This window comes from Corylus avellana, chromosome 6 (genome assembly GCF_965113065.1).
Source record: "Corylus avellana chromosome 6, dhCorAvel1.hap1.2, whole genome shotgun sequence".
Taxonomy (NCBI): domain Eukaryota; kingdom Viridiplantae; phylum Streptophyta; class Magnoliopsida; order Fagales; family Betulaceae; genus Corylus; species Corylus avellana.
In genome coordinates, this window is record NC_142495.1 from 13,533,071 (window position 1) to 13,555,901 (window position 22,831).

The 22,831-nt window shown below is 35.3% G+C and overlaps 1 protein-coding gene across 3 annotated transcripts; it reads left to right on the top strand.

Moving 5' to 3' along the window:
* Positions 1-6,774: 6,774 nt before the first annotated feature.
* LOC132187773 (beta-glucosidase 11-like) lies at positions 6,775-21,592 on the top strand. Of its 3 annotated transcripts, XM_088517870.1 has the most exons (13): positions 6,776-7,006; positions 7,144-7,207; positions 7,340-7,378; positions 16,680-16,735; positions 16,975-17,050; positions 17,150-17,221; positions 17,378-17,465; positions 17,567-17,822; positions 18,250-18,365; positions 18,574-18,794; positions 19,005-19,166; positions 20,128-20,218; positions 21,108-21,592. In XM_088517870.1, the coding sequence occupies exons 1-13, from the start codon at positions 6,836-6,838 to the stop codon at positions 21,343-21,345; spliced, it is 1,650 nt and encodes a 549-aa protein (XP_088373996.1). In that variant the 5' UTR covers positions 6,776-6,835; the 3' UTR covers positions 21,346-21,592. The 3 variants fall into 3 exon arrangements, with proteins under 3 accessions (XP_059458179.1, XP_088373996.1, XP_059458181.1); XM_059602196.1 differs by lacking the exon at positions 7,340-7,378 and having other exon boundaries at positions 6,775-7,006; positions 18,999-19,166; XM_059602198.2 differs by lacking the exons at positions 6,776-7,006; positions 7,340-7,378; positions 16,680-16,735 and having other exon boundaries at positions 7,149-7,207; positions 18,999-19,166.
* Positions 21,593-22,831: the final 1,239 nt, after the last annotated feature.

Below are 22,831 nucleotides of genomic sequence, written 5' to 3' on the forward strand. Positions count from 1 at the left end.
ATCTTTTAACTTCATGCACAACATTAATGTTGGTTCCAAAAATAAGCAAATCATCAACATATAAAGAAATAATGACACCTTCATTATCACTAAACTTGCTATAGATGCATTTATCTCCACCATTAATAGAATAAGCATTAGACAGCACCACTTTGTCAAAATTGTCATGCTATTGTTTAGGAGCTTGTTTTAATCCATTCAAAGATTTCACCAATTTACAAACTTTGTGTTCTTGACCGGGGATTACAGGTCCCTCGAGTTGCTTCATATAAATTTCTTCTTCTAAATCACCATTTAAAAAGGCAGTCTTGACATCCATTTGATGTACCACAAGTTTATAAATAAAAGCAATAGCAAACAATATTCTAATAGATGCAATTCTAGTAACCAGAGAATAAGTGTCAAAATAATCAATATTTTGCTTTTGCTTGTAGCCTTTAGCCACCAAGCGTGCCTTGTATATATCTATTATACCATCCGGTTTGAGTTTCTTCTTGAACACCCACTTACAACCAATTGGTTTGGTCTTAGGAGGTAACTAAACAAGTTCCCATGTATGGTTAGACATAATTGAATCTAATTCATTATTAATAACTTCTAACCAAAAAGGTACATCGATAGATTTGATTGCTTCATTATAACATGTTGGATCATCATCAACAATATAAGCAATAAAATTATTACCGAAATTCCTTTCCATTCTAGCTCACTTGCTTCTCCTCAATTCTTGCACATCATCAACAATTTCATTAGAAGTAAAAGAAGGTTCATGCAATAATTTTTCCTTATTTTTCAAAGGAAACACATTCTCAAAGAAAATAGCATTTTTAGATTCAATAATAGTATTGTAATCTAAAACATCACTCTTAATAACAAGAAATTTATAACATGAACTATTGCAAGCATAACCAATAAAAACACAATCACAAGTTCTAAAGCCAAGTTTCCTCTTTTTTGGCTCAGGTAGCATAACCTTTGCCAAACACCCCCAAACTTTGAGGTATTTCAAACTAGGCTTATGACCTTCCCAAAGTTTATAAAGAGTTTTACCGGTTTTTTTTATGAGGCACTTTATTTTAAATGTGATAAGCCGAAAGAATGGCTTCCCCCCACATGTTACTGGGTAGCCCGGAACTAACAAGCATAGCATTCATCATTTCTTTCAAAGTTCTATTCTTTCTTTCAGCTACTCCATTAGATTCCGGTGAATAACGAGGTGTAACTTCATGTATTATGCCATTTTGTTCACAAAATTCCTTAAAAGGATTAGACTCATATTCACCACCTCTATCGGTCCTTAGTCTTTTAATCCTTTTATTCTTTCGATTTTCAATTTCAATTTTTTATTTTATGAACATTTCTAAGGCTTCATCTTTGGATCTTAATAAATAAAGTTTAGTAAATCTAGAGTAAGGGAAAATTACAATTTACCCCCCCCCCCCAAAGTTAACAGCGTTTTTAAATTTGAACATTAAAGTTTTAATTTTTGCAATCCACCCCCACAAAGTTTCAATTTTTTTTCAATTCAACCAATATTATCCCAAAATTCTCATATTGCCCCTAATTTTTTATTTTTTATTTTTATTTTTTATGAAAAAAAAGGACAAATTTTGGGCTACAAAAATGGCCAGATGGCCAAAGGGGTGGCTAGGGCCAACCCGAATATTTTTTAAATTTTTTTATAAAAAATAAAAAAATAAAAATTATGGGCAATATGGTAAGTTTTGGATACAATTGGTCAAATTGTAAAAGTTTGGAACTTTGGGGGGGTGAATTGCAAAAATTAAACTTTGGTGTTCGAATTGAAAAACGCTGTCAACTTTAGGGGGGTAAACTGTAATTTTCCCCTAGAGTAATCATCACCAAATATCACATAATATTTTTTACCACCTCTAGTTATTGTGTGCTTTAAATCACCCAAATCACTATGTATTAACCCAAGAAGTTCAGTTTCTCTTGTAATAGATTTACAAGATTTTTTAGTGATTTTAGTCTCAGCACATACTTCACATTTATCCATATTGGTTTCACTTAGTGAATTAATAATTCCGGTTTCTTTCATTTTCTTGATGTACCCAAGATTTACATGTCCAAGTCTACCATGCCAAATATTAATAGAATCAACCAAGTAAGCATAAGAAGATGAATTTTCATTAATAATATTAGCAACATTTAATACAAAAAGACCTTGATCTTCATAGCCTTTACCAACAAACGCATCATGCTTAGTTAAGGTAACAATGCCACAATCAAATAAAACCTTAAGTCCTACCTTACCAAGCAAGTGTACCGAAACAAGATTTTGTCGGAAATGAGGAACATGTAGAACATCGGAGAGTGAAAGGGTTTTACCTGAAGTTAGCTTTAAGAGAGCTTTCCCTTTGCCTACCATAGGCAAAGATCTATTGTCTCCAACAATTACATATTTAGTATTTTCCTTTATTGGTGTGTAGGAGGATAAGTCTTCTTTATTTCCACAAATGTGCCTAGTAGATGCGGAATCAATCACCCATCCTTTTACTTCTGTGGTCATGTTAGCTTCGAATATGACAGCTGCAATGATCTCTTCCACTTCCGTCACATTTGCCTTGTTTTTTGATATTGATCCTTTGTAGTTGTTGGTGGTCCTTTGCTTACATACCGTTGCATAATGACTTGCTTTGCCACAAACAAAACAATTGACCTTTTTCTACTGTATTAGAGAATGAGACGTGTTGAATCTTTTCTTATTATTCCAAGGTTTTCTTTTGGGCTTATGGTCAAATTTCTTGTAATGTTGTGGAGGCCTACTAGATCTCTCTTCTACTAAATTAGCTTCGGAAATAATTTCCTTAGCTTTGTTAACCTTTTCCAAAGACCTATTCCTTTATTCTATTTTAATATGCACTATGGTTTGTTGAAGACTCATGAAAGTCTTCTTTTGTTTGAAATAGAGTTTATACTCTTTCCAAGAGTCGGGTAATTTTTCAACAAGACACTAGGTCATAAAACTTTTGGGTAAACCATCACCCTCTTTGGCTAATTCAGCAACTACGTTATGAAACTCATGGATTTGAGAAGTAATACTCTTTTCATCGGTCATTTGAAAATGTAAGAAATTGCTTGCAGCAAATTTCTTAGTACCCTCATTGTCAATCACATATCTACCAACTAATTCATCCCATAAATCTCTAGCAATAGTAAAATTTCAATAAACATCAAACAATTCATTAGATAAAGAATTCAATATAGTATTCATACATAATGTATTAGCCATCTCCCAATCTCTTAATTTTTTGGATTGTTCTTCAGATTGCTCATCCGGTCTAGGCTTAGTTAGAGCACTAGAAATTTTTGTAAAATCTAAAACTACAAGAACCTTTTGTTGCCAACGTTTAAAATTATTTTCATCAAAAGGTTCAATTTTTGTAGCATCTGGAAGAACTTTAGCAGCAGCAAAAATTTGTGCATCCATAATCAACCTTTAAGATTGTTGTAAAATTAAATGGATGGTGCAAAAATTCTTATTGATGCTAAATAATATTAATCCAAACAATTAACAATAAGATAAATAGAATACAATAAATAAATAAAAAATAAAGCAAGAAAAAATCTCACAAAGCTATAGAATCACATAAAAGCATTGTCCTTAAAGGTTGATTTCGTGCCTCCCGGGGTGTATAATTCGGTGTGATTGGATCTCTTGACACGCAATCTCCCAGGATTAGACTATAGCGTCTACCTTTGTTAAGGACACACTTCCAAGTAACGAAGATCAAATGAACAACCCTTTGATCAAAGAAGATGAGGGACAAACCCACACTAAAAAAAGAAAAGGAAGACCAAAATATAGTTCAATGGCTTATGAAAATAAAATTTGTTGGAAGAAAGAAAGATGATGTATGGTCCTTTTCTTTTTGAGCCAAAGGAGTTATGGAGCTGGTAGGTGGGCTCAATTTATAAAAAATTGAGCTTCTTGCTTTTACGAAAACCATTAATAACCAATGGTTAAAAAGCAATGCAAGAGAAATTTTTTTTCTCTTAAATCCAACGGTTAAAAAGCAATGTAAGATGAGTTTTTTTCTCTTAAAGCCAACGGTTAAAAAGCAATGCAAGAAGAATTTTTTCTCTTAAAGCCCATCAATAAATGACAAACCGTTAAAATCAAAACTCATGATGGTGACTTAATTTCCAACGGCTAGAAAATGTAAGATGAAATATTTTTCATAAAACTCATGAATAAATAATGAAAATAATCTAATGAAAAACGGTCAAACCATATATTCAATTTTTTCCTCATAAAATTCATAAAGAAGACTTGATGTCAAACGGTCACGAGAAAAAAAAATATCAATGAGAAATAATGACCAATGTTTGTAACATCACAACATGTTTGTGATTGAGTTTGAAGCTTAAAAGTGTTTTTAACACTCAAAAAGCTCGTTTGAAGAAAAAAGTACTTGTTTGATAAAAAAATTTAAAAGCACGGTCCAAAAAGCATAAAAATGGCCAAAAAACACTTTTGATTAAAAGCTTAAAAATGAAGCTTTTGCCCAAAAGTTCTTTTTGACTTAAAAATTTTATTTCTCAAATACAATCTCAAACAGGCTCTAAGTTTATATTTAAGCGTTGCAGCCTCCTAATTGCACGGTTAACTTGTATGACTTTTGTTATTGTAAGGTGATCGTATGACCTGTATGACTTTGGTCCTCTAATTGTCCATAAGAATTACATCGAGCAACCTAGATCTCATACATAATATAGGTAAAGTGTAAAATAAATTGTATTTACTTTTGTCCATTGATTGGCCGTAAGACTTTCATGAGCAAGCTCGTATAAGCTCGTGTGTGGGTATATATATATATATATATATATATATATATATATATATATAAACTAAGTAATACATAATTAATTATAAATCTCATAATTATTAAAATCTTAAAATTGCATTTATATTTAAGCGTTAGAGAATGAAAAATTCTAAACCCTTCGTGATCAGAGAGAGAGAGATCAATCATTAAAAAGACCTCGATTCAATTAGAACAGACCCAAACGAAAGGAAAAAGAATTAAGCAGAAACTATTGAGGGAGATTGCAAAAGGCATAAACTATTGAAAAATCATACAGACCCAAACACTATCACTACCTGTTTAATGAGCGAGAGTGAGAGAGTGAAAAATGAGAGTTCAGGTGGAAGATGCGCTGTGACTGGTGAGGGGGATTGAGAGAGAGACGTTGAAAAAATAGTTTTTTGTAGGGAGCGTTGTCCCAATGCAGTCTAAATGCAACTTGTTAACTTATCCCACATTGTTATGAAAACATTAATCTCCAAGTTTGCTTATCTATAAAAGGATGCATATTCTCTCTCTTTGAAACCAAATGCCTTGCTGTATTGACTCAGGCTCCATACTCGACTAGCTAGGTTAAGCAAATATTCATATGTAAACTAACTTCTTAAGCCGTTTAAGAGCACTTGAAGTTAATTTTTTTTTTTTTAAAAAAAAAACATTAAATATAAGAGCCAGCTCGCGAGTTAGCTCGGCTCGACTTATTATTAGCTCGAGCTCGATTTTGTTGGCTCGCCCTTGAGCTCGACTCGAGCTCGAGCTCGAGTAAAATTTAAATGAGCCAAGCTTGAACAAGGGAAGCTCGCTCAAGCTCGGCTCGTTTACACCCCTAACTTGACCTCATGAATAGCACGAGTACGATTAAATAAATTGTATTATCCTCTTATTGTTGGCAAGACTTCCACTTAGCGATTGTTCCTCATCGAATAACATGAGTTGATTGTCCTCACTTACTTTATTGTCCCTATGGTATATCCACCCCCATTCTTTTTTTTTTTCTTTTTTTTTTGTTGGTTTATGGTATATCACTAAACCTATGAATCCAGGTTTTAAAATTATTATAAGTGACCGTCTCAGATAAAATAAATGGAATAAAGAATACATAATGATTATAAAGAGATGAGAGTCTAAGAGACACCCCATTTTTTTTTTTCAATGAGAAAATTAATTTTTTAGTTTTTTTAGTTTGCATTTATCCCAATTTTTTATACTGCATGAGCATTTTGTAATTTAAGCCAATTACAGTGGCTAATGTTTTATTTATCTAAAGAAAATACTAATTTTTTTTGTATTTATCTAACCCTTGGGTTTTTTTTTTTTTTTTTGTTTAAAAATAGATTAGTTTAGTTTTTTATTTAAGAGAATAAGAGTATTATAGGAATTTAATAAAAAATTAGCATTTTTGATATAGTTTGGTAATTTGATGTATCACTTTAGCGCACTTTAAACTTTATGAGGCTTTTTTTATTATAGTTTTTAAGAAAATAAGGATATTATAATAATATAATAAAAAAAAAGTGGCATTTATACTTTATAGTACACTTTGGTAGTTTGATGTACCACATTGTAACACATATTAAACTTAATGAAGCTTTTTAAAAAAACGGCTGTTAGTTGAGTTTTTCTTTTTTAATTTTTTTAATTTTTAATTTTTATTTGGCACAATTTGATAATTTAATGTATCACTTTAGCATATTTTAAACTTTATATGTCTTTTTTTACAGTCGACCCTTAGTTGATGGGGGCTTTTTATTTTTTATTTTTTCCATATTTTTTTTACTATTCTTTTCTAACACAGTTTAAAAAAATAAAATTATTATAGTACTTGGTGACTAAATTTAACTGTACATTTTTTTTTGGCATAAAATATCGTAAAACTTGGAAATGGTCAAATATGCTTGAGCCGGCGGCGGTGACAGATTTGTCTTTTGAATAAAGTAAAGAGAGCCACTCTTTGGTTCAAGCTTACAGGATAATAAGCTGAGCCACTCTTTTTCTGGCAATAAATGCATGTCTTCATTTGGGAAAAGCTAACAAGCTTTGGGAAGATGCTGAGCCTGTCTTTCTCCCTGCTTCTTCTTAGTAATTTAGCAGCTGTAATTTTAGCTGCCGATAGATTTAGCAGAGGAGACTTCCCACCAGGCTTCGTGTTTGGGTCTGGGACCTCAGCATACCAGGTCAGGGTATTTATATTTCTATAAAAGGCTCTGGTGGATAATATATTTCTTTATATTATTATTTCATTATATGGGTGACAAGAATATTGTTTCCTTATATTCTGTCTTTTTCTCTGTTGAAAAATTATAAATGAAAGGTTGAAGGTGCAGCAGACCAAGAGGGTAGGAAGCCTAGCATATGGGATACATTCGCTCATGAGGGTATGCTTTTCTTTAGTTTTGCTTTTTAATGTTATATTCTAATACAACAAACTTGTTCATAATCAAGATTCTGTATCTTAATTATCCTCACTAAGTATTTTATTTTATTTTATTTTATTTTTTATATTGGAGAATCTCTCCAAAGCAGGCTCTTCGGACCCATCCTGCAGAGTAAGCCCACTAAGTATTTTCTTTCCATGATAAAACAAAGTATGATATTTTATTTTATTGGAAAAACTGTATGTACTTAGCCCCTCCAACTTACCTTTCACTTGTAATCACTACAAACTTTAGAAAAGTGACAATCAACTGCCTTAAATATATAGCCCTTTCACTGTGTCTCATATGTTAGGATTTTTTATAGTTTTCTCATTTATAAAACAAATGGGATCATGTGTATACAATTAGGAACGAAACCAAGATATATATTTAGGAAGAGCCGGATATAATTTAAAATAACTTGTTTGCAAAATCTTTGGGGGCAGGCCATTAACTCCCCCTTCTTCCACCCATGCATACAATATTCAAATATAGCCCTTTTACGTTCCGTTTGTTTCGACCTAAAATATTTCCTGTTAGAAAATACTTTCAACAGAAAACATTTTTTCCTTAAAAATATTTTTCGGTGTTTGGTGCATACGGAAAATCATAATATATATAATATATTCATTCAATCATATTAAACTTTAAATTACGATAATTTCCCGATCAGGTCTCTGCGGTGACCTGGTTAAGTCCCTCGAGTCCCAACCAGGCCCAAGCTCGATCCCGACTGGGTCCTGGCGAGTCCAAACTGGGTCCCGGCGAAGTTCTAATGGTGGTTTGCTTGGGTCCCGGTGAAGTCCAGGTGGTGACCCTGTGAGTCCCAACTAGGTCCTTGCGGCCTGCGGGTCTTGGCACTGGCCCGACTAAGTACTTGCCGGGTCCCGGCGGGTTCTCTCGATGGGGTCTCGGTGATTTCCCAATGGGGTCCCAGCAGGTTCCTGGTCGGGTTCCAGCAAAGTCTGGGCGGTGGCCTGATGAAGTTTTAGTGGGTCCCGATGACATCCCAGTTGGGTATGTCAATTTGAAAATAAGAGGCTCAAACTCGAAAAATTGTTTTAGCGTAAATGTTTTTCATATTTTCGGGTGTTTGGTGTGATGGACAATAGTAGTCAACGGAAAATATTATCAATTTGACCGAAAAAACCTATTTAATTTTTGAAAAATGGTTTCCTTTTTGAAAATTGTAAACCTCTTTCCGAGTTTGAGTATCTTATTCTCAAATTAACAGACTCAACCAGAACATTGCTAAGACCCAACCAGGACACTGTCGAGACCTAGTCAGGACACTAGCAAGATCCTATTGGGACCCAGCCAAGACACTGTCGAAACTCAGTCGGGACCCCGCTGGGACTAAACCGGGACCCATCGAGACTCGATTGAGACACCACCAAGACTCAGTTGAGACCTGATTGGAACATCATCGGGACCCAGTTAGGACACCATTGGGTGACTGGGACATTGCTAGGACTTGATTAGGAGCCGGTTGAGACCCTCTGGAACCCTGTCGGGTTCCGATTGAGACACCATCAGGACTCGGTTAGCACATTGATGGGATCATGCCAGGATTCGGTCGGGACCTTACTAGAACCCCGCGGGGACTCAACTGGGACTTGCTAGGACTCAATTGGGACCTGCTGGGATTCAATTGCTGGGACCTGACCGGGATACCGTTGGGACCCGATTAGGATACTGCTGGGACCTGATCGAGACATTTTTGTAATTTAAAGTTTAATATAATTGAATGAAAAAGTATATATAAATCAAAATTTGTGATTTTTCGTAGGCGCCAAACATTGAAAAATGTTTTCCAACAAATCATTTTTCAGAAAAATATTTTTCGCTGAAAAAATTTTTTGACGGGAAACATTTTACGTCAAAACAAATGGATCCTTAGCTAATGGTGTTAACTTGGTTTTTAATTTCCATGCACATGCTACTCAAAACATTACTATAACGGTAACACTTCGGCCTGTTAGGGCTAGGTTTGTTAACTTAGAGGGGTGCGAAGGTACATATAGGTAAAACCAGAGCAACTAAATAATTCAATTAGTGCATGATATAAAAATCATTTATTAAACTTTAATGTATAACCATCAATTTTTTCTATTTTTAAAGAAAATAGCATAAGTCACAAAATGTTATGTGTGCCCCTAGGCGCTTATTTAATAAAATAAAATGACATATACATGAATTGTTATTTAATAAAATAAAATGACATAATACACGCATTTCCGGCCTCCTGGCTTCCTGATAAGCCGAAAAGAAGGAGAAATACAAAATGGGTGAGCGGAAAGGCTTAGAAGTCAAAACAGTTTGCTACACTGTCTGCTAGCTACCTGCGCCATAAAGTTCTAAAAACATATTATAAAGATCCTAACATACAATAGTTAATATTTAGATTAAGTATTCATGTGGTAGGATATTAACATGCTTAATCATGAAACTAAATGATGTGATTTCATGCAGTAACACGTGACTATCAATAATCATGCACATGGTTAGTATTTCTTGAAAGTTTTTAAAGAAAAAGGTTACTTAATTATACGTGATCGTCGAAATCCTTGAGCAAAAACTGATTTCAAATCCTTTTCTTGCAATCTTGTGATGGGTTTTTCAAAACAGAAATGTGGATTCTTGAGCCTTGAGGTATATGGGGTGACCGAATTTTTAGGGGTTTAGATGTTCGTGTGTTAGAAAATGGAGAGAATGGGAAAGAGACAGGGGTTCGGCTGAATGGGTTAGGAGGCTTGGGTTTTTATTTTGAAAAATGATAAAAATTATTCTCAATCCCATCTTTCACCCATCTCCGTATAGTGAATGGGTAAATTCATCATTAAATTTGTGTGGGACCTATACAAGTTCACAAATCTAATAGTGGTGAATCCATTGGATTTGCAAAAAAAGATGGTTGAGAAAATAATATGTAACAGGCCTCGTTTTTTTTTTTTTTTCTTTTGACAAAATAAAATACTAGGATTAAATTTCTAGGTTTGATTTAATTAACTAGATATACAAAATTTTGAAAGAAAATATATTGGCTACTAGCATAGGTGGCATGTGTTTGTGTAGTGTAGGGTTTATGAAACCTCACTTTCACTACTACTTGATTAGCTGGCAATAATCATTAGCTTGTTTGAGTTTGTCTAATGCTTTCTTCAAGAGACAAAAAATCAGGGAACATAGTTTTATCAAACCCAGGAGGTTGAGACATATAAACAGTCTCTTGCAAATGATTGTGAAGGAAGGCATTGCTCACATCAACTTTTCTAATACCCTAACCTGTAGAAACAGCCAAGGAATAGCATGAATAATGATTGGCTTAACAACAGGGCAATATGTTTCATAAAAATCCCAAAATCCTTTCGCAACAAGGTGAGCTTTATAGGTTTCGACACTACCATCAGCTTTGTGTTTAATGAGAAAGCCCACTTCACACCAATAATGTTCACCGAAGCAGTCTTGTAAACAAGGGTCCATGTTGGATGTGGGTGAAAGAGAGAGAATCAGAGTTCAATGGGGTGGGACCGTGTAACACCCCACCCAATTGACACATAATATTGTCAGCTTTTGGCTTGCCCGAATCAGACTTCCCAGAAGATCACCCATTCTGTTACAACTTTCGCAGAAGCTCACTTAATTGCGAAGTTTTTATGGTATTATGACCATCACGACTTTAAAATGCGTTTTTTTCATGAAGGATGTATGTATACATATAAGCACATCTTCATCTCCATACTTAGGTGATGTGTGACGCCACAATCAACCCCTCTTAGAACCTAGCATCCTCACTGGCCACCCTCATGAGATAATCCCATCTTGGCATCCCAATGAGTGCCTGCTAGTGAACCCCATGGGCTTATGCATGCTCCCTCCATCTTAGGCTGGGTAATGGCTCTAATACTATTTGTAACACCCCACCCTATTGACACACAATATTGTCCACTTTTGGCTCTCCCGAACTAGAAATCTTAGGAGGTCACCCATCCTAATACTACTCTCCCATAAGCTTGCTTAACTACGGCGTTTTGATGGGATCATGACCATCACGACTTTAAAACGCGTTGTCATGAAAAATGTAAGTATACATATAAACACACCTCCATTTTCATACTTAGGCCATGTGGGACGCCACAAACCAAGAGATGCGGAAGTTGGTGAAATGGTAGGAGTTACCATATAAGATGATGATTGAGGGTGATATGATGATTAAGGTTTGCAAGTAGGGCAAGGCTAGAAGATGATGGAGATTGGGTGGAACCCATTTTGGAAGAAGACAAAAAATGGCGTGAGTCTTTAGGTAGCTCTGATACCATATAACATCACACAACAATTGTGGTGAAATAACCCATTGAAATGATAGGCATCTGATGAATTTATAGAATATTTACAAAGAGTAATTGCAACAGTTCAATTAAACATGGTCTTGCTTTACAATATAGAGAATAAAGACGAGTAAATACTGTTGGGATCGTTTGTGTAAATTTCAAAACTTTTTCTTTTTAAGCAGTGGATTAAAAAATACAATCCCCAAGAACTTTTGCCAAGAAGATAAACATGCTTAGATCTAATAACATATAAGTAATATTATTTACATGTAGCTTCGGCCTCTCCTAGGCATTGGGGCATAGGAGCGTACAACCGTTCTTCCCATGATGTAGGGTTGAGCAATTGTTGTTCCAACGAACGTGCAAACTTATGGTATGAGTTAATACTCATTCCATGTTTTTTGCATTCTTCGTGTTCTTCACGTTCATCACGTTCTTCGTGTTCATCACATTCTTGATGAACTTGTGGTTGATCTTCAAAAGGATCTTGATGAACAAATTCATCTTCTTAGATTTCTCCATGAACTTCAAGATTCTCCAAGAATTGAGGATTCAATTCTTTCATCAAATCTTCTCTTCGATGACTAAATATGAATGTGAGTGTGGGCTCACGCTATTTTCTCAAGAGGCTAGAGAACACTAGAAGCAAAGACCTAGAGAGTAATTATCTCCCTTTGCCGTGTATTACTTTCAGAAGAGAAAATAGTTTTTCAATTCTTCTGTAAGTCTAATGTGATTCTTTGCTTCTCCTTGGCACCTTTATTTATACTATTGGGATCTCAGGAGAAAATTGATTCTTAACCATGTGGGACTAGGGTTTTGAAGTAGAATTCGGTCAAGGGGTCGAAAGACCTTCCTGACCTTCTACACATACACAGCCATGGGGATGAGATTACTCTCTCCCCATGCGCCTAAGGCTAGAGTTTGAGATCCTAGCCCACTCCACTTGGTTTAGTACTTTGGCTTGGATTTTATCCTCAAGTCCAATGCTCCTTAGGCTTAACTTTAACCCTTTAGATTTAATTCCCTTGTGCCCAAATTTTACTTTCTAGCTACAAGAATTAAAACCAAAAAGCCCAAAACTTATTTTAATTCTTTCGCTTGTAGGAATTAAATCATGAGCCCAATTACTCTATTTAATTTCCTAAGTCTAATTTCTCGAACTTGGCCCTTTAGATTAATAAATCTCTTTGGCCTATGTTTTATAAAATAAAACATCCTAAGTAATACACATAAATATAACTGAGGCCCAATATTTATACTAGTCAATTTATATCGGCTCAAAGAGGGACCCAAAGGAAAAAATATCATTAGCTTAATAGGTCTGCGACTATGTCTACATTGATCATATCACATGACTCTATTTAATCACAATTAATACCACTACATAACTGTGACTGCACTCTAATGAATATTTTTGATTTAATCAATTAATCCTCGTGACGTACTTATTATGTATGTTACCCACTCCATGGAATCATTTCATAGTCGAACCAAAGTCTATGTACTGTCGCTTTGTTTACTACATCTTTTCTTGAGTCACTGATTTAACTTCATGATTATCCTTATGTACCTTGTGAGAAATGTTCTCATCTTGTACATGCATAAGTTTCAGTCATACATACTGAAACACTCAGGCCCGAGCTTTAGGATAATCTTTCCCATTAAATCTAAAACAAGGAGAATGTTCCTTGTCGCTTTGTTTTTGACAAAGGATTTGGATTCTTTCTTGAAATCAGTGTTCCAACATTGCTACACACGATCACCCAACATATTAAGGTTAGATCGATTGTTAATAGGTCTCACATTTGAGTTCAAAGAACTTCTCAGGATTTAGAGTAAATATTATAAGCCGTTGTGTATGTACATCATTGTTAAGACAATATTAGTAAACGAATGATGACTCACGTGGTCCTGTTTGGTGTATGGCCCAAACCTGCCAATACCCCAGCATATCAACCCGAAGCCTACTTGTTTCTTCTAACCAAGACAAGTCGTTGAGGTTCAATATGTTATAGTGTAGATGGGGTTCCAAATTCCATTTACGACTGCGAACAATTAGTTTGTAAGTTGCACGGACTTTTGAGTATGATCTTCTATGATACACACACAATCACTCAAATACAATGCATCATAGGGATCTTACATACATATAATCGGACAATACACAATCACACATATATGTCATGCAAGAATATATCCGTATATGTCTATTTTTCTTTATCATAATATTTAAAACATTATCTAATCAATTTGAGTTTTGGACACCATTTCCAATAAATACAAGTGTTAAACACAAGAGTAAATTCCAGAGTTATTGAAGGTGATGAAAATTGTTATCTGAATGTGGCTTAGCTTTTGAATGATCATGAGAAACCGTGAGAATATTATTTTAATTTTCGTAATATATACACTAATAGTCTTGTATTCTACCTAACAATGTAGGATTATCATATACAATAAATAATCTCGTATCTTCTAATGTGCATGAGCTCTAGGCTCCTTGATGCAGTGTAACTTAGTGAGCTGCAGCGAATAACAACAATAAGGAACTGATATGTATTTCTAAATCTTGATTCTATCAAGCAATCTAAGAAATCTTTTCTAAAACGCGAGATATTCTCTAGATTTTGAAGCAAAACAGAAGAACGCTCAACTATGAGGCTTTTTATTGAACAAAACTCATATGTAATCAACAACTACATTCTAGGGTCATAAAATATGTATTTATAGACCCCCAATCCCCAAATCCTAAACCTAAAATTAATAAGAAATAGAGTCGGATTTGAACTTCTACGAGTCCCGTCTGGACGGGACATTCCCCCATGCGGATGGCCCTAAAGAAACTGAAAATTAAATACATAAAACGACTGAAAACTGAAACATAACATAGGGCTGTTCGGACGACTTTCGAATGGCCTGGGAACGGAGGTTTTTTTGACCTAGTAAACATCGGAGTTAGCCAATTCTTGTGAAATATGACTTTGTAAACTTTGAATTAGCTTTCCAGCGCTGCCAAGCTTGCTCCAATCAAAGGTCTGAAACTCTATGTGACATCCCACATTGCCTGGGCATGGAATAGATGATGTGTTTATATGAAATATACTCTCCTTAAATGGTATGAGGCCTTTTGGAGGTAATCCCAATAATAAAACCGTGCGAGATTGGCCTCAGAGTGGACAATATCATACTACTTGGAGCAAGGATGTTACATATGGTATAAGAGCCATAGCCTAGCCTGAGATGGAGGGAGCGTGCACAAGCCCATGAAGGTCGCCAGCGAGGACGCTGGGTCCTAAGAGGGGGTGATTGTGACGTCCTACATTGCATGGGCATGGAAAAGATGATGTGTTTATATGAAATATACTCTTCCTAAATGGTATGAGGCCTTTTGGGGGCAAACCCAATTATAAAACCGTGCGGGCTTGGCTCAAAGCGGACAATATCATACCACTTAGAGTAGGGATGTTACACTCTAGATATGACCTTTTTAGTAAACGTCGTCAGACGAAAATAACATAGGCGCCTGGACGGTCTCCGACGAGCTTGCAGAAGAGGCTCTTGGGTTGAGGCTCGTCTGGACGGGCTGCAGATGAGCTTGTAGACGAGGCTTGCCGATCTGCATCACTCCTTGGTAAGGGTAAAGAACATGTGTTTCCTTGCCCCTTGGTCTCTTGAGTATTGGATTCATGTTAGTGGTACAAACTTGATCCTCAGAATCACAAGCATATGCTTAGGCAGATAGACATCTGCATAGATTTATATGTGTTTGTGTTAGAAGAGTTAGGGTTTGAGTCATTAGGGTTTTGGGGGTAGTTTAGTCTTTATGGTATTGCCCCAATCCTATATAATGGGATGCTTGTATTAGGTTAAGATATGTTGAATAAGTTGTATAAGCCGAATAATATAATAGTCTCCGCGTTTTGTATCTAAACCGTTCATACAAACTATAACATTGTATCAGAGCCTTAGGTTTTGAATCCTTGGCCCTTTGTTTGTAGCAGTTTTTTTCCGCTCTATTTGTGTTGTTTTGCTGAGTGTTTTCCTGGTGGCAGTACCGTCCATGTGGGCATAATGCCCACACGGGCAGTGTCCTGAAATATGTTGCTGTCCATGGTTTTTTTTGAAGAAAGAAATTTTTTTTGTCGTCAATTTGTCTCGGCTTCTTGGTGTGTTGTCACTGGCGGGTTCTTGGTGTGTTGGTTCGCGCTCTTTGTGGTGGCCGGCGAAGTTGCAGCGACCTAAAAAAAAAATTTCTGGCTGTTTGATGTTTGTGTTGTTAAAACATTGATCTTTGGTCACCGTTTGCTTCAGTAGTTGCTATTTTTGAAGTGGCCGAAATGTTCTATCTTCTTCGGTGATCTCCGGCAATACTTTTGTGAATTTCTGGCGAGCCTACAGTGACTGTTTCCCATTTGTTTTCAGTGTTTTTCTTCTGTTTTAGATACTGCTGGCATGTTCTGCTTGTCTCTGGCAAGTTTTGAAGCTCCAGCAAAGTTCAGGCGAAGCTCCGGCGTAGTATTTTTATTTTTTTATTTTTTTCAGTGGCTGTTTTTCGGCGAAACTTGTTGGTTAATCATGTGAAATGTAATTGTTGTTGGTGATCATTGTATCCGACCAGCCTTGGTGTTTTGCGGCGAGATCCGATCAAATCTTGGTCGTTCAAGTTTTCGACGAGTTTTCGACTAGCGTTGAAGTTTTATTAAATTATCTTGTTATTTGTATGAGTCTTTCTATTGTGTGCTCTAATCTGTTCCAACTTGAGGGGGTGGGGGGTGTTAGAGTATGTTTTTCTAGCTGTTTTTAGTTTGCTTGTATCTTCCAAGCTGGATTCATATGATGTATATGCTCCAGCTTGAAGGGGAGTGTTAGAAGAGTTAGGGTTTGAGTCATTAGGGTTTTGGGGTAGTTTAGTCTTTATGGTATTTCCCTAATCCTATATAATAGGATGCTTGTATTAGGTTAACATAAGTTGAATAAGTTGTATAAGCCGAATAATATAATAGCCTCTACCTTTTGTATCTAAACCGTTTATTCAAACTATAATAGTATCTGATATGTATCTTAGATTAGATGATTGATCTCCAACCTCATATTTTCAGGAAAAGTGCATGGAGACAATGCTGACATAACATGTGATCAGTATCACAAATACAAGGTATAAACAATAAGTCTCTTCTTATAACTATGAGACGAGTACTACAGGTTAATTCAACCATTAATTGGTTGAACAAGAATGAATCTATTCTGCATGAGGTATATCTCGTGACAATTAAAAAATTAAAAAATTAAAAAAATAAAATAAAAGTCATAACCAGCTAAGTGTATGTTGATTTTAAGAACCATCTGTATTAAGATTATGGTCCATGAATGATTAGGAGAAATCCACTCTTGCAGGAAGATGTCCAGCTCATGGTGGATACTGGCTTAGAGGCCTATAGATTTTCCATCTCATGGTCAAGACTGATTCCAAGTATGATCACCAATCTTTTACTCACATTTAACTAAACAACAAGTGATGTCTGGTATTTTTCCTCACACTTAAGTTGCTGCACATTTTCTACTTTTTCAGATGGAAGAGGACCTGTCAATCCAAAGGGTCTACAATATTACAACAATCTTATCAATGAACTTATCAGCAATGGTTACTGGCTATTTCCATCATAAATGAAGATAATACAATTTTCTCAGCGTTGTGAGAGTACTTTCAATCTAAGGGAAGAAAGAGTACTTCCAAAATGCTAATTTCTACATGCCTTTCTCCTACTGATATTTCTTTATTAAATTCTTGATCAAGCAGGAATCCAACCGCATGTTACACTACACCACAATGACCTTCCACAGGCACTGGAGGACGAGTATGGAGGATGGATTAATCGAAAAATTGTGTATGATTTTGTGCTTGAAATGTGTTTATATATATACAATCTATGCACAAAGTGCAGAACATGGCAAGTTATGTTATTGAATAATCTAGATTTGAATGCAGAAAAGACTTCACGACATATGCAAATGTGTGTTTCAAGAACTTTGGTGACAGGGTTTCACATTGGACAACTGTGAATGAGGCCAATGTGTTCGTGCTCGCGGGTTATGATGGCGGATATTTACCACCTCAACATTGTTCTTCTCCTTTCGGATTTAACTGCACAAGAGGCAACTCCTCAACTGAGCCATACCTGGCAGCTCATCATATCTTGTTGGCGCATGCATCAGCTGCTGTACTCTACAAGGAAAAGTATCAGGTACTCTATAAGCTTAAATATTCCTAAAAGATTATGTTATCTCGAATATTTAAGTTGTAGATTTCACGAATGAATGAATTGTACATTAAAATTTTTAGCAAACATTACTTTGGTAAGTTTTCCCTTTAATAAATTCAGTGCATATCTTATCCTCATTCATCACATAGTAATTTGTTGGCATTTTAATAATATGCATGCTGGTTAAACTTTTTCCAGTGATCATGAAGGCCATATTTAGTTCTAAATTTCCAACAATGACTTCACTATATGATACCCAATAATGAGGATCCTGTCTAAGTATGTGAGCTCCAAAAAAGCACTACCCGCCATTTAGGCCTTTGTTAATTTTGCAAACGTGTATATATAGAACTTTATTGCTATGGAACTTGACCAAAATGCTCATGAACTTAGACTATGGGCAATGCAGGACAAGCAACATGGATTTATAGGAATCAATCTCTTTGCTTTTTGGATTGTTCCTCTAACAAACACAACTGAAGATGCAATTGCCTCTCAAAGAGCCATGGACTTTATGATTGGTTGGTAAGTTACACATTCATGAATAAAGAGGCATTGTTCATCTATAAATTGCAATGTTAATCTGGTATAGCCATAAGGGCAAATAATCATAAAAAATTTGGGATTCTTTCACTTTTTCAATAAATAAACCATCGATTTTCATTTTGCATCTATAAGCTGCATATAAGCTATGTTCTGAGTTTACTTATGCTTAGTTTGCATGGCATTGCAGGTATGTGAATCCCTTGATGTACGGAGACTATCCTGATGTAATGAAAAGGAATGTTGGAACAAGACTTCCTACATTCACCAATCTTGAATCTAATCAAGTTAAGGGTTCAATTGACTTCCTAGGAGTAAATTACTATCTCACAGTGTATGTGAAGGACGACTCCAGCAAACTAGAGATGGAGCTCAGAAACTTTGATGCAGACATGGCAGTAGATATAACATGTATGTTCTTTCATATATAAACACTCATCACAATGAAGACTAATTTCAATAATGATAATTAGATTACCCTTAATTAAGTTGCATCAGCTTAATGGAGCTTACCAATTCAACTCTGCTAGCCCTGCAGTTGGATTAAGGCTCATCTATTATATCTTACCAAGTCTTTAGAGGTGAAATTGAAATAGTTTACTCTTTTCCGAACTGTGGCAGTTACTCAAAAGGATATGTCTTCATCTGAGGTGAGAGAATGCACATTAAACTGTAGAGATGCCAGTTTGAATCAGTTTTCAATTACACCTTGGGGTTTGCAAGGACTGCTGGAGTACTTTAAGCAAGTTTATGGAAATCCTCCTATTTACATTTATGAGAATGGTCTCTCTCTCTCTCTCTCTCTCACGCACGCACCAACATATTGTAGACACAAAAACACATGCAAACGCACATATTCAAACTCCTATAATATGCAAGCATGAGTTGTTCTTGCTCTTTTTCTAGTGAAATTCTATTCAGAATAGTGCTAGAGAGCATTTCAAGTTAATGCATTGTATCTTTGGATTGTTGCGTTTCTGTCTCCGTTGTCGATTAGTTAAGATGATTTTCCTGTTCGCTTTTCCCTTTCTAATTAGGGGATTCATTTTGTGCACTTCCTGTGTACTTTGGTATGCTTTACGCTTTTAATAAGACTGATTATTACTTGTATAAAAAAAAAAAGGTCCAATATTTGCTTTTCATGATCCTAACCCTCTTAGGATAAGTTTCATGTTTTTAAAAGTAACCCTTGATTCTTCATTTTGAATTGCTAATATTAGGAAACTAGAAAATTCTGAAGTTCACAGACATGTTTAGTAAACTCGGTTGCAAGTGAGATAAATTTCTCTAACATTGCCCTCAAATTTAGATTTTGCATAAGCAATTGCCAATTTTAGTAGAAGGAGTTGATGGATGGATGTAGAAATATATAAAGCAGCATCAAGGGGTGATGGAGATCAGATGGCAGAAGATGAACTCAATCAGGGGAATGGTTCATGTTCTTCTGGAAATATGTAGACATTTTAGGTGCATAACAAGCGATTGGCTGCCTGCTTAAGATGTTGATTCTTGCTTTCAACTGCATGTACCATTTAAAGTAAAAGTGATCAAACAATGAACAAATGAGCTGCTGAAAAAGCCTTTGAATCCAGCATATTTTGCATTTTCAAATATCACCTTCGCTTTCTTGGGGATTGTTTTTCCTGTTTAGGGGTGGCATAATGTGGCTCAAAATCTAGTTCCCTTATCATTATATGTGTTTATCTAATTGAGACAATTAATCATGCATGTAATGTTCTTACAGGACAAGAAACACAACGTAATTCATCATTGGAAGATTGGCCAAGGGTGAAATACTTGCAGGGATATATTGGGGCTTTGCTTGATGCATTGAGGTATATCCGTTTTCTGTTGACCTTGTTACAATCTCAAGATATGATCCAAAAGTCCTATAAATAATACCTTCACCATAATTTGGGTGTTTGCAACTCTAGCTGTCATGATCCTCCTACAATAATTTAAAGGGGAAATTACACTTGCCCGCTATTTGCAATGTTCCGAATGTTTCAATTTTTGCTATGTCCCCCTACCCATTTATCATTGGGGTTGTAATGTCCCTTTGCCGATAAGATTTTATGTTAAATTCTAACCGAAGGGTTGTTATGTGCAGTATTTTGATCCAGACTGACTATTATAACCCCATGAAAATTTTGTAAAAATACAACTACCTTTTTAAAAAAAACTCCCTGATTTTTTTTTTCCCTTTTTCTGAATTTTTGTGCTTTTTTTTTTTTTTTTTATCATATCTTATCATATGCATGGCATTTTTTTCATTTTAGCTCGCCTAAAATGTCCATCATATCCCCTTTGTTAAGATTTTTGGAGGATGTTACAATCTCAATGCTAGATTGAGAGGAGACATTGCAAAAACTGAAATATTGGAGAACATTGCGAATATGGTAATAAGTGTAGTTTCTCCATAAAAATGCAATTTGGTCACATATCTCCGTATTGGAGTTCATGTTAATTCCATTTCATACACTTAGAGAATGTAAAACTAGTTTGTCTGATGAATTTTAGATATCTAATATGAATATTCTATTTTTTTTTTTTTTTCTCAAAACTAAATTTGATAGGATTTTTGGTACTAAAAACTTGAAATCATTAAAGACCTGGTATTAAAACGTTTCTTTCCATGGATGTATACTTATTATTTATGTGACATAATTCCCTTTTCTGGTTTTCTAATCTTTTTCTCCTTCTCCAATCTCAAATTTATGTAAGGAATGGATCAAACACAAGGGGCTATTTTCAATGGTCTTTCTTGGATGTATTCGAGATGGACGGCTATGAATCAGGCTTTGGCCTTTACTATGTAGATTTGGATGACCCGGATTTAAAAAGACAACCAAAGCTCTCTGCTCGTTGGTACAAGCATTTCTTGACAGGAGAAGGTGTCCACTCACATGGGTTTATAGAACTTGAGAAGAATTTATCTGCTCATGCTCACTACTTTCAGTAGACTCTTCCCTAAATTGTTAATGGGGTGCTGGTGGTACTTGATAAAATATACAAATGGAAAATGGTCAGTAAGGTTACATTTTTAATGTATATGATAGAGTCGGAGAATAATGAGTAAAGGACTCAAAGATTTAAGGTGATTGGGCCTTAGAGATATCTACATCCATCACAAAAAATGCTCAATAAGGCAACTTTCATTTTAATGTATTGATTTGATAATTTTGAATTACAATAGTTGTATTCATAGAGTACAATCTTGTCGGTGGGTGGTGGTATATAACGCCCAAAAAATTAATTAGCTGGTAATTAACTCTACTATTCGTCTCATAGTCTAATTCCGTGAGGAACAAGACTTGGGGATCTCTACCCCTCAAAAAGATGATACTAAGCAGTGGAAACATTAAGATTCTATAAACATTGATCATTACAATCAGAGCATCTACCAATGATCACCACAGTAGCTAAAATCACACTATACATATCATCGTCACAATGGATTCATGGTATACCTTAATATGCAAGCATGCATCAAAACGTTTAAGTCTACAACATAATTCAAAAGTACCAGTTACCATGAGCATTTACCTAATCTCGTAACAAGTTCTCAAGCGTCACCAAGATCAAGTCTTCCACAATAACTGGATGCTTCGCGATATCCATCTTTTACTAAATTATTTATGATAGCACATATGCACGCGTGAGGGGAAAAAGAGGAAAAGAATACAAGGGTAAGTCCGACGACTTAGTGAGTATAAGTGCATATGACGTACCCATCATTAAATGGTGAACTCAGTTGTTTTTAAAGCACATACAGCATTATGAGGTGACAGTTTATCATGGATGCAATATTGATATAATATATGTTGTAATATGAGAATCATGTGATAGTTCAAACTGTATGGTCTATTTGTGATATTACCCCTTCTCGACAAGGTTGACGCTGTCCTGAGGGACTTGTAATACAATACCGATGTCCTGGATATTGCACGCTACCATCCATCACTAGCAGCTCGACCGAGTCCGACTTTGTGTGGCCCACGTTACTAATAATGTTTGTCCTATAGTGATCAACCAATTAAACATGGCTACGTCAATCATGAATAACCATTGGATCCAATACCCATATAAATACATACATTTGACTATAGAGTTAACATGTATAGTAAGCCCATGACCGTTATCCCGCATGTACCGATGTATCATGTCATATGATGCAATTAATCTTATTCGTCTTTTATATGCATACCTTTACAAATTTCATCATTTGATTATCTTGTTAATCAACCTACGTTTTGACAAAATAGAGTTTACAGTAGTCCAAAATGTATTTATGAGTATTTTAAATATGCATGTTTGATATATATAGAATAGTCATGCAATGCTGGAAAAGTAACAACAAGTATCTTTATGAGTTTATACTCATCCGGGTCGTAAGGCTCATCCATAAAATCTTCTTGAGGCTCCACAACCTCAAATACTGAGAAAAG

Excerpts from the sequence above, each read along its gene's own strand:
- LOC132187773 (XM_088517870.1), top strand. The coding sequence starts at position 6,836 with ATGCATGTCTTCATTTGGGAAAAGCTAACAAGCTTTGGGAAGATGCTG. Across the intron at positions 17,823-18,249 it reads TCTACAAGGAAAAGTATCAG|GACAAGCAACATGGATTTAT; the intron begins GTACTCTATAAG and ends TGGGCAATGCAG. Across the intron at positions 18,366-18,573 it reads ATGGACTTTATGATTGGTTG|GTATGTGAATCCCTTGATGT; the intron begins GTAAGTTACACA and ends ATGGCATTGCAG.